The following is an 18,323-nucleotide window of genomic DNA, read 5'->3' on the forward strand; positions in this document are numbered from 1 at the left end:
ATGTGTTAACTGTACCTAAAAGTTCATTCAATTATATTCTGTTGGATTGCCACTGCATACTACTAGGTATTACTAATGAATTATGAGATCTATGAGAATTATCTTGAGGGTTGATAATTCTTATTGAGATGAGTTAGAATATTTTTATCCATTGAAAAGAGTTTTAATAATATTAGTGATAATGATCATAATATATCTCACTATCAGATATAATAAAATCTATACATAAGAGGTTCTGACTGATCAGATGGTTGGATTGTAATTTTTGAATCACCATATGACCCGATTATCAATATGATTGATAATTAGACTGATTTGTAATTATTACAAATTATGGTCCTAAAATACAAAAATTATAAGAGAGAACTTATTAATAGTTAATGAGTTTTAGAAGGACTTATTAGCAACTATTGCAATATTATTTAATTTGATTTGATAGATTAAATAATCGAGATTAAGTTGAGTCAAATTAAATTAAAATTTTAATTTGATCAGACTTGATTTATATTCATCAAAGGTTGACATGTCAAAGAGTTGACGCCATCAAATCCCAAAGTACTTGATTCCTAATAAACTTTGATCAGTCAAAGATTGATCCATTAAAGTGTTTGATGTCTAGAAGGACTTCTCATGCCCTATATGGGATCTAGCCACAAGAGAGTTGGCATCCCTTAAGAAATCTAACATGAAAGTATGTCATGCCCTATTTGGATTCTTGACACCTCACACTCTAAGAGTTGGATGCCAAGGAGTTTCACGTCCAAGGGTGGATGCCAAAAAGGTGGAGTTTTCTTGCACTAAGGGGTGGTGGCATGCAATCTCACGGTGAGGAAAAGTTGAAATTCTTAAGAAAAATTTTCGACAATATGAAATAAGGAAAAAAAATTATAATTATAAGAGAGATTTTTATAAGAAAGCCAGCATCTCGGTAAGATTAAAGACTATTAATCAAATCAAAATCTTATGTGGAATCTGTAGAGATTGGATGTTTGTACGACTTTAAAAAGATTGCGAAGACATCCACGATTATCAGATTATAGTGAGAGATCTGAATTTTTTATATTACTTCAAGATGAGATCTCACATACTTAATCAAAAAGTTATTATTTTTTTCGCTACATATTAATCTTAACTTTTCCTAGCAAAAGACCTCAAGGTCTTCTCTGACTTGCAACTTGTTATGGACAAGTTCGGGGGAGTATCAAGCCCGAGATTCCACAATGGTGAAATACCTACAGAAGCTAAGAAAATTTTGACAACCTTCCAAGCCTTATAGATCCAGCAGATTTCTAAGTCAAAAAATGCCCAAGCTGATCACTCTCTCACCTTGACACATCGGAATTGACCAAGCATAATCGATGAGTCTTCATCGAACATCTATAGTCTAAATATCTATAAGCCCATGGTGCTTCAGGTCGAACATGAGCCGAGCTTGATGGATCCCATCATCAACTACTTGGTCAAGGAGAATTACCTTCTGATCCATTCAAGCTCGGACAATCAAATGATAAGCACCGTGGTACATTTATCTCGATAAAAAATTTTACAGGAAGTCCTCCCCACCTCTACTATTGCTTGCATCCCTCCAACGTAGATTATACTCTTTAGGAGGTATATGAAGAAATCTGTGGCAACGACTTGGAGGGTAGGTCTCTAGCCTATGAGATCATTCGATAAGGATACTATTGATCAACCCACAAGAGGAGGCGATTGAGCTCGTCAAAAGATGTAAGTAGTGCCAAAAATATACTAACATCTAGAGAAGGTGGATAGCCAAGATCACATCAATTTTCACTCCTTGCCCTTTAGCAATGTGGGGAATTGACATCCTCAGACCATTCCCACAAGTGATTGGATAAAGAAAGTTTCTGATCGTGGCAATCGACTACTTTACTAAGTGAGTCAAAGCCGAGCCCTTGGCATAAATTACCAAGGCAAAAAAATCAAAACTTCATATGAAAGTCGATCATCTATCAATTTAGACTTCCACGGGCCATCATTACCGACAATGGATGCTAATTGATAACTAAAAATTTAAAGAATTTGCTCAGAACTCCACATCGACCATAGGCTCACCTTTATTGGACATCCACAATCTAATAAAGAGCTGAGGTGACCAATCGTACCATTCTATAAGGATTGAAATCAGGCTCGACCAAATAAAAGAAATGTGGATCGAAAAACTCTATAATATTTATGGGCGTATCGAACAACACCTTAGACAACAACCAGAGAAACTCCCTTTAATATTGCTTTTGGAGCCGAGGCAATTATTTAGTCAAAATCAAGATACCATCGACCAGATTCAAGCTCTATGATAAGCAAAAGAACCTTGGTTGGCTTCAAACAAATCTTGATTTGCTTGAAGAAAGAAGAGAAAAAATTTAAATCAGAATGGCCTTATATCAGCTCCGAGTAGCCTACTATTGCAATACCCGAGTTAAAGCAAAAATTTTCTAACTAAAAACTTCATCCTTAGATGAGCCGAAGTGTCCAAACCTATAAAATAAGGCAAATTGATCTCGAATTGAGAAGGATCATATCGGATCACAGAAGTAATCTGATCTGGAGTGTACAAGCTAGAGACTCTCGACAGCACTCAAATTCCTTAGACATGGAACTTCTAGAAACTTTGGATGTGCTACCAGTAAAGGATGTAACTACTTGAATCACACCAATAAAGTTGCTTTTCTTCAAGTTTTTTTGCTAAAGGTCGAATGAAGACCAACGACAAATCATGCATCTTAGTGATCAAAACGGGCACAACCCTTTATCGTACAAGCCTCCATAGATATCTTGACTCCGATCAAGATCTCTGAAATTATATTTGGCCAAATGACAATAAGGATTATGGGTTATTTAGATACCAAACTGAATCCCAACGACTGGATCGGTGGACCAATTCTTCAGAGATATCTTGTCTCCAATTGAGACATCCAAAATCTTGTTCAATATGGGCCGACAACAGGAGATATCCTGATCCAAGTTAGGACCTCCACAAATGAGATCCTCAGAATAAGATCTGAGGACATGACTAAAGTTATCGACTAGACAGATTCTGCCCAACATTGTTAGGACAAACTTTAGGAATCTACATCAGCAAAGTATAATTGGCCCCCATTCGAAAAGACTTTGGATAAGGCAACCATTCAATGACAAAGAGATATCCTAACCCAAATTAGGACCTCCACAAGCAATTGTCTCAAAAATAATCCAACAAATTTTGAGGTCAAAAATCAACCAACAAAAAAGACTTTGCCAAAATACAGCCAAATAGTCAATTCGAGAAAGGCCTTAGAAATCTTCATCAGACTGTACGAAAATTTGACCTACATCTCAATCTATGTGAAATTAACGACTACAAAAACTCTGGCAACTAAAGTCTAATAAGTTTCGGCAAGCCAATGAGGATCGATGACATAAAAAAGAGAACACCCAAATAAAAGATAAAATTGATGAAAGCATACTTTTCCATTGACTAAAGTTTTTATTTACAAAAGGTGCTAGAAACAAGGCACCATAAAGCAGGTACAAAAAAAAAGGGATGAAGGCCTAATCTTCATCCGAGGAGAATGCCCCAACCTCCTCGCCACTATTGCTAAGGCGAAGGCAGCTAAGGTCCAGCTTTGGGACCATACCATCAAACGGGCCTTGCATTCTTCAAAGCTCTAGATAAAAGCAGTAGCGGAGGTATTAATGGCCTCCTTCTCAAAGGCCGTCGAAGCTTTGTACTCTTTGATGCAGCGATCCTGGACCACCGTAGGAATCCACAGAGAGAAAGCGGGGGCCTCACGATTGCCTTTGGGTGGGGGAGGATTTGCCCCAAGCCTTATGGGGGAAGGTGGAGTCCGACTCAACGAAAGACCTGTGATGGCCCGAGATAGTAGAGGTAGCACTGACGGGAAGTTTCGATTTTGTAATCCTCATCCTTTTGGACGAGAACCTCTATGAGAAGAAGACATCTTCTTCACTGCCGTTTCACAATCCATGGCTTCATGATTGACAAAAGAAGAAACTCTCTTTGACAAGTGTAGTAACAGAAAAGATGGCTGGTAGATGGGAACGCAAAATTCCACCAAGCAGGTAGTTTATTTATACAGGTCTCAAACGATGCGGATTCGATCATCAGATCATCTGATCGCACCACATGGCCAACTCTGGAGTGACGAATCTTCACAACCCTTCAGTCCCATGAAATGATTCGCAAGGAATGCCTTGGAACTCCTCACGTCCCAAGAGTGATTCTATAATTAGTTTCTTGGGAATGACACCAAGCACCCAACAATCTTCAATTTGTTGGGTTATAACCGTCGACTCCTAGCCTTCGAAGCTAGAATAATGACCTACCTCGAGCCACCCATCCTTCATAAATATACTGGGATTCACGAAGCGTTGAATCTCTCCAAATAATCAGGGTGCAATTCATGAAGCATCTTGCCGACTCAACCTTGGATTCCGTGAAGCTATGCGATATTTCACCAGAAGGCTAAATAACTAAGGTTCACTAACTCAGACATGTGTCGAGGTTATTTTCCAAAAACCACTACTTCCTTTGCCTGAAATGACCACTTTAAGCTAGGAAGTGGGGGGTGGGGGGGGGCAAGTGTTACAGGATCGTACTTCTCAACCATTATCTTCGAGACTCATCATCGAGTATACTCTTCGATCGACTGTGGTATCAAAGTGGACTCCAAACAATAAACATCATCTAGATGCCATGGAAATGAAGCATGCAACTTCAGTGAACTTCATCCCCAGATGCCATCCTCAACACGTTGCCAAAAACTCATTAGGATCGCCCCTGAGGGTCTAGTCCGTGCAACTTCATCGGTTCCATCTAACCCTATAAGTCGGGCATCTGCTGACCTTATGGTCGAGACTCTACCGACCACACAAAATGTCTTCCCATGGTTGATATTGAGAAGGATGCAACCAGGCCAAGACCTTGGTTATATACCAAGCTTAGGTCATCTACCTATTCAGGCCACGTGGGTCACCATTAAGAACCTTTGTTAGATGTAGTCACTATCCATAACTAACCATCTCAGATTCTCTATCCTAGCGGCCCAATAAATCAAGATCCTATCTATCAACCTTTCGGCCTACGTAATGGTAATAAGGGGACCCTCAAGGTATGGAACACTAAGCCCATTCTCTCTCTCTTTTGCTATTTTCAAGCTCTGGCTAACTTAAGCAATGGAGGGTCCCCACTAGAGAACCTCCAATGAGTGTGGATTTTTTTTGTAGGTAGATCGTCGTTCCCGACGCTCGAATTTTTCTCTATCTTTGGCCATATATGCACCCTCTGGAGTCTTCATGATGCAACAAGAATGATTCTAGATGGTTTGAATATAGTGTGCACAAATTTGGGTTAGTTCAAGTTAGGGGCCAGCTAAGTATCAGATCCATCCTAATTAGTTCTTAGTTTTGGAACTGGAACTGACACAATCCATGTTGCAAACAACCTGAACCCGTCCAATCAATTTCAAGTTGGATCAGATTGGTTCCTGAACAGGTCTCTACAAATAGCAACATAAACTATTGGTTCTATTCAAGAAATCCCATTAAGACAGGTCATTACAAGAAAACCCGAAAAATAATGCATAATAATCATACTTGAAAGAGAAACCATTAATCCTAGATCAATATGTCATAACAACCAATCATTTCCAAATGATCAATATGTGAGCTTATAATCTTTGATCCCCAAGAGATATCTTATCAATTAGTTGGTCGACTTTCAGAGATCCATGCCCAGATTATTTGATATGTTGCCAACATTCCAGTATGGGTACATAGATAAGCATGTTATACAACAGACTACTCATAGCAAAAGCATAAGGGATGGTTGCCATCTAAATCTTTTTAATCTCATTATTTGGACACTAAAATAGACCGAATATATCATCCTTAATCACTAAAACTTCACCTTATGAGCAGCTAGATATTTTAGTCCTTTCTAGATCTCTAGAAATATAGGCCCTTTGATATAGATCAAGTAATTGCTCAGACCTATTACGTGGAAGCATCATTTAAATCTTTTATACAAAGCTAGAAAAAGTTTAGGTTCATACAAGAGATCTAAATCACTATTGACAAGTAGTATATCATTTATGTATGAAATCAAAAAATTTGGTCTCATAAACATTTTGATATACATGTTGATCAGCAATGTTTTCTGTAAATCTGAATGATGCAATCATTTTATTGAAATTTAAGTACCACTAACATGGCCCTTGTTATGGCCATATACAGATTTCTTTAATTCGCATGCCTTTGTCTTGCACTACAAGCCCCTTAAGCTGTTCCATATACATCTCTTCACTAAATTCCAATTCAAAATGTAGTTTATACTACCATCTGACATATTTCTAAATCAAAATGGTCCACTAATGGCATAACAATTCTGAATTAATTAGAAATTAGAGCATACATTTTATTATAATCAATGCTTTTCCTTTAAGCGAACCCCTTTTCTGTAAGTTTTACCTTATACCTTTTAACATTGCCTTTGGAATCTAGCTTGATGTTGAAAATTCATTTACGCTGAAAATCTTGACTGGACTCAAATTCAAGATGGGTTCAAGGCTAGATATATATACATCTGCATATACAAATCTCACTGAATTTGTGCAACCATATGAAATTAGAATCCATGTTATACTCACACATGTTTTGTTTAGTTTGTATATGTTTTTATATGATACGGAAACATTTAGAGATCCTTGACTAAACTGATCCAACTAACCCAACCCAACATGAAACGACCCAATTTTGATCCTCACCTCAAAAAATCGATATGAGCTTGGCTTTCGGTTCAGGAGCATGGGTTGAAGGTTGGGTTAGGTTCGATCCTATGCAAAGATCTTAGAGCCTCGGGTTGGACATGGGTTGACCTCTAATCCAACCTAACATATCTAATTTTCACTCCAACTAGATTCATAGCTTGCTCCTTACTTTCATCTTCTTGTTGCTATCTCTCTCATCTTCTTCTCACCAGGTCGCTTAGTTGAAGCTAAGGTTTAGTTGTGGTAGGATCCTAATTATTAAAAAAGAAAACTTATCTAAATGTCCTGATTCTCCTTTATTACCCATTGAAAAAGATGAGAAATAAAGCATTTGATCTCCTATGGGATCTCTATTCTTATCCTTCAAGTGCCATCAATGGCTTTCATAGTCAACTTCAGGAACCTAGCAATGGATTGATATTTTTTTTGTGGACCCAAAGATTATTTTTGATGAATACAAAATATTTGAGTATATGATGGTATTAATGATTTATTGAAGTATATATTGAGAAAGTTTCAGAAAGCTAAAAATACTTCAAGAATGCCTAGAAAATTGCTAAAGTTGGAAGCCAAGGAAAGTAAGTTTGAGAAGCTACTTTATGAGAAACATGATAGTAGAGATTAAGAGTCGACTCCAAATTTCAAAGAGATTGCTCTGGCACACAAAACTCAAAGTGGTATAGGACTATAAGTCAACTCCTAGATACTATGAGTTGGCACTCTCAATTGAGATAGAAAGTCATATTTTTCAACCTGATCCTCGAGTTGACTCCATAGTTAATTTAGAGTTGACCCCTATATAGTTGAGTCAACCCTTTTAGACAAGATAGAGAGGCATTAAAATAGATCTGAGCCTGAGTCGACTCCAAGTTACCTCGAGTCAACTCCAAGTCAACTTTGAGTCGATCCCAAGTTGATCTGAGTCACTTGATGTGTCTGACAGATCTAACAGCTAGTTTCGCAGAAGTTATAGAACTACACAAAAGGCTCCCAATGGCTAGTTCTATTCTTATGGGCAAAAAGCTATTTTTAGACCTTCTAAGAGCTTTAAATACCAACCAAACTCATTGAAGAAGGTAGAAAATAAAGAAAACAAAAAGAAAATCTAAGATTCTTTAAGAGTTTATTCAAGAGAGTGCAATTAATTTTCAACCATCAATATCTTGAGATTTCATTCGATTTCAAGAAGAAGAAAAAAGCATTTATTATCAAGCTTCCTCAACGACATTCTCAAGAGCTTTATCAACATTTTCTTTTGCTCTTTAGGAGCTTATTTCTTGTGTTCATATTCTTTTGATTACTCTTTGCTATAATAAGTTTCAATTAGGATTGAAACTTAGAAAAAGGCCAATCCAAATTTTGAATTAGATTATATTATTGTGAAAGCCTGGGAGTGGCTTTAGTAAGTGGTTTTGGTTAATTTTCATTGAGAAATCAATTGAATTTTGATTATGAGACTGAAAAATCAATCTTACTATAATCTTAAAGAGATCGTAGTGAAATTTTCAAGAGTGTGCTTAGGGAGTAGATGTAGACACTGAGTTTAGCATTGGACTACTATAAAAAGCTTGTATTTGTGTATACACCTCTATTACTTTCATTTGCATTCTTGTATATTAGTTTAAATTTACTACTTTCACTACATCTTCACTTTGCACAGTCTAAATTCAGTAACTATTTTAATTTTAGAAAAATAAATTCACCCCTCTCCCCTTTTTTGGATGTCTATTAGGAAACATTTTTATTTTTTCTCTTATTTTAATAATATAGTATTGCAAAAGAATTCAAAGGTAAAACTTGAAAGAACTATTGATTTCATTGGTTTGCTTTTTGAGTTAGGGGATACGAGGTAAAGATAGGATTTTTAATCATTTTTTCCTAGTTGGAACTTCCAGAAAGTAGGGAAAAAAGGGGACTATATTAAATATAAACTTATTATGTTTATACAACTTTTCTTAAACAAAAGTCTAGAAAATAAAGAAAAAAAAGGAGGAACCATATTTTCCCTCCCATAATATTTTTTTAATAAAATTTTCTCCAAAATCTATTCATCTTCCTCTCTCTCTCTCCTTTTCTTTTTAAGCAAAATTTATAGAAAATAGAAAAATACAAAAACCAAAACTAGATCCACTATTACTATTCTTTAAACCCTCTTAAGCTAGATTTCTAGTAAAAACTCTCCTTATTCCAGTTCTTCCCCAACTCCTTCAACCTCAAGCCACCCAAAGAAACCCTAATCCAACTTTTTAAAAGTCCAGAAACCATCTTTTAAGGAAAAGAAGACATATTGATGCATGCTAGAGGTCTAATATGAGTTTCAAAGCAAACTATAGATGACCAAACTACTCTAAGCAAGAAATTAAATAAATTATATATGAAAATAATATACAAAAATTTTAAAATTTAAAGAAGTAACTACAAGCTAAGGATAACTACAGCTCTTTACCTTGCGATCCAAAAAAATCCTCATTGAAATCTATTAGTTTTTTGGAAGTATATCACAATAAAGAATACTAACTGACTACATTACATATCCATAAATCCACTAGAGCTAGCATAGAATTGCCATGCACTAAGCTATTTTTTGTTATTTTTTATATTTATCCTTTACTTTAATTTTGGAAATAGATTAGAATTAGCTTTCCAAGCACTAAGCTAGCTTTGGAGGGATGATAAAGAGTGTCTTGTTTGCCTTTCCACTCTTTCCTTTACCCTTTTCTATGATATCTACTTTGAAAAGTATATGTGGCAACATTATTTCAAATTGAGGTAGCCTACCTTAGAATCTCGGCAATTGGATCTAAAGAAGAAGTGATATGTCCCTTGATTTTCTAGTGATGTTAGCCATGATCTCTCAGCACATTTCCTTAACCTCATCTTTACATTGCACTATCACTTTAAGATTGGAGAGGTGAAATTCTTTATCTCACTAGTCTTTTGGAGAGTGTTGTGAGCCTCAATAGTAGCACGAATTATAATAGGGGCGGGTGACAGTGGATAAAGAAGTCTTCAAATCTTGTAGGGCTTATTACGATATGGGAAAGAAAACCCTTGGTTGAGTGGTTGACAAATGGAAGACTCCTATTAGATGTACCTAATGATTAATTATTATGGTCAATGTTGACTTGATAAATATTGTAAGATATATTGATGGCTAGAATCAAGCATACGTAATCTATATTTTAATCTTCATGCCATTGGTATAGTAGGTTTTATTGCAAAGTCTTGTTTGAAAAGGGATATGAAATACAGATGAAACTGAAAGGAAGAGGAAGCCCATATGTGCATACTGGATTTTTAAAGCACTTCTCAAATTCAACACTACAAGTGTATATTTTGAAACATTACATGATTAATTTGGAAATAACATAAATTTTGAGATGTTATAAATATTCTATAAATATAAGCTACTTCTAATTGGCAATTAGTAGATCTCTTTATATTTAGGAGGAAGCCAAAACTTCACAAGCCTCTGTTGGTGTAAAGTAAAGTTTCACACAAAAGAAATATTGACATTTGTACACAATTCTTACGATAAAAGTATTTCATAAAATTCTCTTAAATAAATAAGATGGGATAAAATGACTATCAAATGTTCTAATTAAAAAGACAGAACTTATAAAAGCTTTAACATCGTAGAATATTTTCAGTACATTAATATAGTAGACATTAATGTTATGCATAACCACTAATTCTCTTACCCTCCAAGGTGATAGGATGGAATTAACGAGATTTAGGAGCGTTTGTGAAATCACAAGAACAATAACAACCTTCGTCTGTCTTGAAACATATTCCTTTGTGAAATCCGAAATTAGTGCATTCCTCGTGGCACTTGGTTGAACATAATCTAATGCAAATAAGGAGAATACTTAGCAAAGATGATTGATTTGCTTTAAATAGTACAAATGATTATATTAGAAAAGGCTGGATTAAGCTTGTGATGAGGCAGGAAGCCTTACGGAACATATAAATAAATAAAATTAAAAGTTGTATTATTACAACTCTTGCTTGGGGGTGGGGGGTGAGTGTGCCAAGAGAAGGGGGTTTGGATGGTCCCACCATATGACTCAGTATCTCGGTTCTAGCGTTAGGAGGAACCTGGGTTCCAGCTCAGGTGCAGAGTGGATGCAGGCATAAGATACGATAGAGTTAAAACCCTTCCTTGTTCACAAAAGAAAAGGAATGTATTCTTAAATTTATTTAAGAAAACATTGTATTGGTAAGAAAAAGAACACACCATCTCGTAAAACCTGCACAACTTGAACTAGAGTGCATTTGCAAAACCATAGATGAATAGATAAAGCATCCTTAAAATGTGCCAATTAAGTAGGTAATGACAGAATGGGGACACATATCCATTGAGGCGAAAGCCATGTCTGCTCTTCAAAATTTGAGATGCATATCATTGACACAAGTACATTAAACTGTGAGAACAATAGCAATTCAAAGTCCTGCAGATGAATATGGCATGCAAGATTTACCCTCAAATTTCAAATAATTTAATCGCAAGGTTCCATTATACTGTACCAACCAGAGACAAAAATACAGCATCTGAGGCTAGGCACAACAACAGCAATTGCAGGCAAGAGCATTCAAGCAGTACATAATAAGACAGTGCAAAGTTGGAAGATGAGAGAAGGTAGGAAAAATTCGATGATCTAATGGCAGAAACTGACTGAAGAAAAGAAGACAAGCTACAGGGAGAGAGTCTAGGAGCTCCGCACATGTTCATGCTTAATTGGGGAGGGTGATAACAGAGAAGGAGACAAGGAAATCAAGTTCCTGAAAAGAGGTGGAGTTGATAGATTATCTTCAAGGCTCATTCAAGTTATCTCTTGTCGTTGTTTAAGAGTCCAGTCCTTGTCGCAGCAAGAAGTGATGCCTGTTTTCAGTATTTGTTTTTCCATGCACCATACTTTTTCTTCCAGCGATGTATCATCTAATTATTTTGTTGCATTATTGACACTCCAGATGTGATGCACATGATGTTTGTTTTTGGTGCATTGCAGCAGCTGAGGGGATCTGCTCTGGCTGCCTGATGCTTATCACTGGCCAAACAACCACCAAAGGGCAGAACAAGCAAATCTTTCATTATCTTTGCCTTTGCAAGTTGAGCCACCTGCAAGCTCTAAAAGACAAAAATAAGGTCACTACGTCATGGCATATTAGAACAGTAGCATGGGTAGTCACATCCTTGATACTGCTGCCTAAGAGAACTGCATGGTTCTAAATATTTTGGACCATGAATATGCCAACCATCCTTATATACAATGTTTTCTGAGGGATAAAACATATCGATCTCATTATCCCTGAGAGTACATGGTCAAAAATTTTCAGTGATTATCTGCAAAGTTAAATAAAACAAGCTGAACATCAAGGAGAAGGGATGGAAAAAAAAAATTCAGGTAGACTGTGTTGATACTCTTGATTCTTTGGTCAAGAATGCCAGCATATAGTCTGCTTTCACTTTTATCATCAACCATGCTTTTCAGGTCCTGCAATATAGTTGTGTGAAACAGCATTTTGATGTCTGACATGGATGGTATAACCAGACAAAGCTGATGAGGTAACACTGGCATTGATGGTATTTAGTAGTGTTTCCAGGGAAGTGACACAGCCACCTGAAGAATTTTTAATAACAAGTTACCAAGATTGATGCTTAAATTGCATAGATCCCGAACAAACTAACGATATTGCACCCTCATTACACAGACACCATAGCATTTAGATGGTCCTCATACTTCTAAGTCATGACTCATGAGAGAGAAAGGGAAAAAGAGGGAGGGAGGGGGGTACCACCAAATGGAATCATGCATTTATATGAATAGCAACCTCTACAATTTAATGTGAAACTATGACTTCTTGATCTGCAGAAAAAACAAAATGCCACCTGTAATTTCACAGTAACTGACAATGAATAACTTCAGTTCAAATTCTTTCATGTCCGATGCCAATAAAAGACAAAGGTGGCAGTGTGGCACAACTCATGGATTGGCCTCCATTCTGTATTATGACATGCATAAAAGGGAGCTAAAAGAGACAGCGTTATAAATAGTTTATGAATGACAAAGTTGTTGCTCAGAAATATATGAAATGATGTGAGGACTTTACATATCTCAAAAAGCTTTAGGAAGCTAGCACTTTATCCAATAAACTGAAATGGTTTCGACCATCCAGCATGAATTTTCTGAAGTTTTAAGTTTTACTCGTCACAGTTGTAGAAATCAAAGTCGAATATAGATTTATTTTATAATTTCAAATTTAAAAGCCTAAGAAAATAAATTAATCAAGTATTCTTCCAGGTGTTCCATGGATGTTAAAATACATAAAGAGCAGTTATACTTAAATAAGTTGCTCAGAATTTCTATCAAGATGAAGAAATAAAGATGGGTCATTCTGATGAACGTATCCGAGATGTGGATATTAAGGTGGATGTGTGGCGCATCTAATGAGGGCATTTAGAAATCACCTATTAAGAAGCTTATGAATCGCACTCAATAGGAGGTGAGGAATAAGCAGCAGCTGCAAACTTAGCAAGTACAATAAATGCCACTGATGACCTCTAGTAAGAAGGCGAACATGCTTCAAAGAATTTTAAAAGTAATATAGAGAATCCTGGAATTAAATAAATAAATAAATAAAAAAGGATATCCAGAAGCTCACGTTGCCAGGGGAAATGAATGTGTGAACATCATCAAAGAAGGGTTTATCATGCCAACCCAAACTTTAATGGGTTTATACTTGTTGCTTATGGTAAACAAACAATATAAAAGAGAAGTGCATGTCTCTCTCATTATGCTTAAGCAGGTACATAAATAGTCTTGGTTTCTTAGCTTAAGGGAACTGTTTCTTCGCATGCCACTAACTGATTTGTCCTTAAAAAAACCAAACTATCCACTCAAGGTTTAATATAAAGCCATACAGTCACAAACAAAATCCCAGTCAAGGATTAAGAAGAATATAATTTATGTGCAGACTGATTCATGTGGAGCAATGAGATAGCATATTACTTATAGGAGATCCACAAGTTCCTTTCGGCTTTTGGATGACCCAATGTTCTTCAGGTACTTTTTTTTTTTTTTTTTGGTTAAGAAAATAACTTACACATGGCTGGTTGTCATTCACCATGAATTTTCCTCGAGTTGTCACAAATTTGCCGCAAATAGCAAAAGTTTTTAACAATAATAGAAGCTAACTGTAGTCAGCAAGAATTATGTCAAATGAATCAGATTATGCAGTAGTCTATATCCTAAGAGTGGAAGGCAAGTGTATGAACAAAAAACTCCCAATGACATTAGAAAAAAAATGTTTTTACATTGACTAGCTATAAGATCTTAAGTCAGAATCATACCCTGAAACATGGATAAGATTGATTCGCAATTTGTGTTGCTCTGACAATATTGAAAAAAGATTGTTGGATATGATGAATTCTCAACCCTAATTCCTGCAACAAGAACACCAAAGTGATATCCAGTCTCTCTAGCTCTCTCCTCATGATCAAGATACACAAAATATGCTAGTAAGCCCCAGGGACCCAGCCTGCAAATTTGATTATGTAGCCTAACTGCAACCCTTTGGGTTCAAGCACAAAATATTATTCTCCATTCTTACCTATTTAAGCTACAATATGCAAGCCCTCTAAATTCCTTTCTTACATCTTCCATCTACTTTTTTCCCATCTGTCCGTCCACTCAACCAAATATCTGATAGACATTCAACCTCCTTCCTTAATGCAGCCTCCTATAATCTTCATTGAACATGACAAGTTGACAACGCTATCTCAGAGAATCATCTTCAATATCCTCATTGTGGCTTGAACCTTTTTAATCTTATTGAATATCCAGTTTAGTCACCAACCTTTTGTCTCTAATGCCTCTATGCAAACATTATGATGTCCAGAAATCGTCAACCTTGATATTTCTTATACATTCTTCCATGTTTCAAGCATATGTAGCAATACCATAGCACCACAGAACTACACCTCCATATCCACAATTCACTGATCGTGGCAGATACACTTCATGTCTCTCCCACTTTTCCTTTCATAAAGTTAAAATAACAAGATCACCAATTGGAGTAACCCTTTGGCCGTTGATTCTGACTGGGAATCATTTTCATTTATATTCTGTTCCCACTAAAATTGGGGTTGGTCTACTTTGTCTTTGTTACGACTTTTCAAAGTCTTATCTTCTACACTTTCCTGTATTTGTTCCAATTAGTTTCCAACTTGGTTCATTCCCATTCAATAATATCAGCAAGAAGAAAACCAAATGGCCCCTCCAACTAAGCAACAGCTATTTGTTCATATATTAAAATTAACAAGAAGATCATTATGAATGATATTTGGTCGTGCACCTGCCATCATATGTTACATGCCAGATACCTCATACATGTCATAACCTTTGGAATGCCTATCTTCTTCAACTTGCCAGGCCTTGGCAATGCATCTCATGTCCTCCTGGAGTCAATAAGAACCATGTACAGGTCCTCTGTACTTTCTTAATATTCATATCACTGGCATAAGCAAAAATTTAGCTAGAAGGACCTTTCTGAGGGATGATCAACAGTACCACCAAGCATCTCTTTGATTTAAGTAGCATAGTAAAGGGCATCATATGCTTATCATTTCTTTGTAGTAATTCATTCTACATGCGCTTCATCATTCCCTGAACTTTACATATGAATGAAGATGCACTAGCTCAACATGAAAAAGCAAAAAGGAAAAGCTCAGTGACTTGCAAAAGCTCAGACCAAAGTGTCGATGTTCCAAAATTGTGGACTTTGTTGATGGAATAGAAACAAAACCATATGCCATGTCTAAACGCCATTAGCACCTTATGGTTCGCTACACCACTAACATCCTGGAGACCAATTACCATTACCAACTCCAAAAAGAAATGTTGCACTTTCTTATTTCATGGTTATATAATGGAGTCATGCAATGAAAAGATAATAAAATTCTAAACAGATGAACAATGTAAGTAGCTAAAATTTAAACATTAATTGGTATAGAATTGCTTCCTCAATTATTGTAAATGTTTAGCCACACCATCTCTGCAGAGAATCTCATTGCTGACAAAATAGGAATCTTATATCTTTATTCATCAAAAAATATAAACCAATCACCATGCCATCCAGACCTCCTAACAAGATGGCTTCATCTCTTATCTACATAACTCCAATTAGACAAGATCTCCAGTTCCATCCCAAGCAATTCAGCTGCCCCCAATATGCACCTGCATCAAAAACCACCCGATGTCTATCATCATCATCCAATATTTCCAAGAGAACAATTTCACAATCCAAACAACTAGATAAAGAACAATACCCATAAAGTAATCGGCGACTCCTTTGCAACTCTGTAGAGAGAGGAAGAGCCGACCCAATAATCCAGTACCCAATTCCTTAGATATCTAAATCCAATCACCTCTTTTCTCCAGTGATAATTATCAAAGCTACACATGGAAGAAGACCAATCAACCAACCAAACTAATTCTATCAGCCTCTCCGAGCAATTTTCTGCTGGTTTCTCCTCGAATTCTCCTTCAGAACTCCTCGGCCTCGTCTGTTTACTTCGTTGACTCATGCGAATTATCCTTCAACGACGCCAAAGGCTGCTGATGGTGATGATGCAACTGACCACCCTCGCCACCCCTCCCCTGTCTCATCTGCTGATAGAATTGGCTGAAAACTTGGGGATTTAACACCCCACCCATGCTTGCATCTTGCGAGAGCCCAAGCTCCAGCCCTGGCATCTGCTGCCCGGGCCCGCCCAGCATCGACAGGAAGCTCATCGCCCCCATCCCGCCGCTGAAACCGCCCGGCAACTCCAGCCCTTGGAAACCAATGTTCGAAGGCGCCGGGGACGTCGCGGGCTGCAAAAATCCTGAATTGAACCCCCCGGAAGCCGCCGCCGTCCGCCACAGCCCCTGGTGGTGCGGCCGGCCGAGGCCGGTGGCACTAGTACTAGTACCCAAACCGGTCCAATTGGTCTGGTGGGGGGTGGAGACGGCGGATGAGGAGGAGGAGGAGGCGAGGGCGGAGGCGGGGATGGTACCGGAGCCGGTGGCGGCGATGATGGCCGGCTCGGCCTGGTGGAGGAGCCACTGGATGGTCTCCCCGTCGGACTTGTGACCGAGCTCGCGGGTGAGCTGGAAGATGCGGGCGGCGCAGAGGGCCGGCATCCGGATGCGGCGGCCGCGGCCGTCCACCTTGGTGTGCCGGTCCTTGTTGGAGCTCCGGCGGGGTGCAAGCTGCCGCCTTTGCTGGTCCTCCTTCTCTGTTACACTTGTTGGTGGCACCGTGGAGGCCATCATCATTATCTGGAGGTCTCCTCCTCCTCCTCTGCTACTGCTTTCTTGGTGTTGCTGCGTGGTGGTGGAGCCTATTCTGGTGGGGGGTTCTCTTTTATCCTCTGGGTGGCGGCCTAGCTCCCGGTGGAACTTGGGGGCCTCTGGGGGAACCGTTGAGTAGCCCTTGGGATCCATGATAACAGAGAGAAGCTAGAGAGAGAGAGAGGAAAAAAGACTTCTTTATCTTTTTTTCCTTGTTAAGAATGGAGGGGGAGAGAGAGAGGGAGAGGGAAAAAAGAGAGCTTTTTTTTCCTTTTCTTTAAGATGGGGAGGGAGCATGGATGGAGAGAGAGGAGGAGGAATTGAGAGGAAGGGAAAAGGCTGGACTGTGATGGAGCCCACGCTGGGTTGGTAACAAGGGGGGCTAGGAAAGAGGAGGAAGGGAAAAGAGAGAGAAAAAATAAGGTGCATGCATTGGTTTCAAAATTTACTCATTTTTGCCGGCTATTATTGTTGTGATTATTTTTCCTCTTGGCTTGTTTGGGAGAAGCCAAGGGTGTTTAGAAGGAAAGGTAAACATATTTTCCCCACATGCTATGAATTGGATTCCCTTCTCATTTTGTCCCTCCCTCCCATGTTATTTTTCAAAGATGGGAAGGCATGATTACAATTACAATGATTATATTTAGAAGGTGGTGCTCCTCTTGTGCGTCATCCTCTCTATTGCAAGGGGAGTGCATCATTCAAAAAAGAGGGGTGGTTTATTTGTTATCTTAGGAGGTAAGAGTAAAATTTACTATAACACATCATCATATTATTATTATTATTATTATTATTATTATTATTATTATTATTATTATTATTATTATTATTATTATTAGTTTGAAGGGGCATGTTATTCTATTATAATGCTCCTATTAACTATTATGACAGATAAAATTTTTAAAAATTTTAATATTAAAAATAAAGGTAACTCCTAAAATAATGGTTGTTATCATGATATTACAACCAAATTAATGATTAATAACGTAGGAGTACTATTTTTTTTATTAAATACAATGATATAGTTTTTGGATTGTATAATCTGGAAGAATTTATAGGAAATATATAAGATTTTAAAAAGTATTTTTCTAAAAAAATGACCAAAAATAAAAATCGATACTTATATTAAAATTATTTGTTATAACAAGAAATAATGAATTATAGTTTTATATTATTAATTTTAATAATAATGAGGTGGCCA

The 18,323-nt window shown here is 37.3% G+C and overlaps 1 protein-coding gene across 2 annotated transcripts; it reads right to left on the reverse strand.

Annotated features, from left to right (window-relative positions):
- Nucleotides 1-12,009: 12,009 nt before the first annotated feature.
- On the reverse strand, nucleotides 12,010-17,513 carry LOC105038793 (transcription factor TCP20). Of its 2 annotated transcripts, XM_010914697.4 has the most exons (3): nucleotides 16,117-17,513; nucleotides 15,929-16,024; nucleotides 12,010-12,409 (listed from the first exon to the last, which is right to left on the reverse strand). In XM_010914697.4, exon 1 carries the CDS (start codon nucleotides 17,273-17,275, stop codon nucleotides 16,358-16,360), a length of 918 nt encoding a protein of 305 aa, XP_010912999.1. In that variant the 5' UTR covers nucleotides 17,276-17,513; the 3' UTR covers nucleotides 12,010-12,409; nucleotides 15,929-16,024; nucleotides 16,117-16,357. The 2 variants fall into 2 exon arrangements, with proteins under 2 accessions (XP_010912999.1, XP_010912998.1); XM_010914696.4 differs by lacking the exon at nucleotides 12,010-12,409 and having other exon boundaries at nucleotides 15,771-16,024.
- Nucleotides 17,514-18,323: the final 810 nt, after the last annotated feature.

Source organism: Elaeis guineensis, chromosome 1 (assembly GCF_000442705.2).
Source record: "Elaeis guineensis isolate ETL-2024a chromosome 1, EG11, whole genome shotgun sequence".
NCBI classification, from domain to species: domain Eukaryota; kingdom Viridiplantae; phylum Streptophyta; class Magnoliopsida; order Arecales; family Arecaceae; genus Elaeis; species Elaeis guineensis.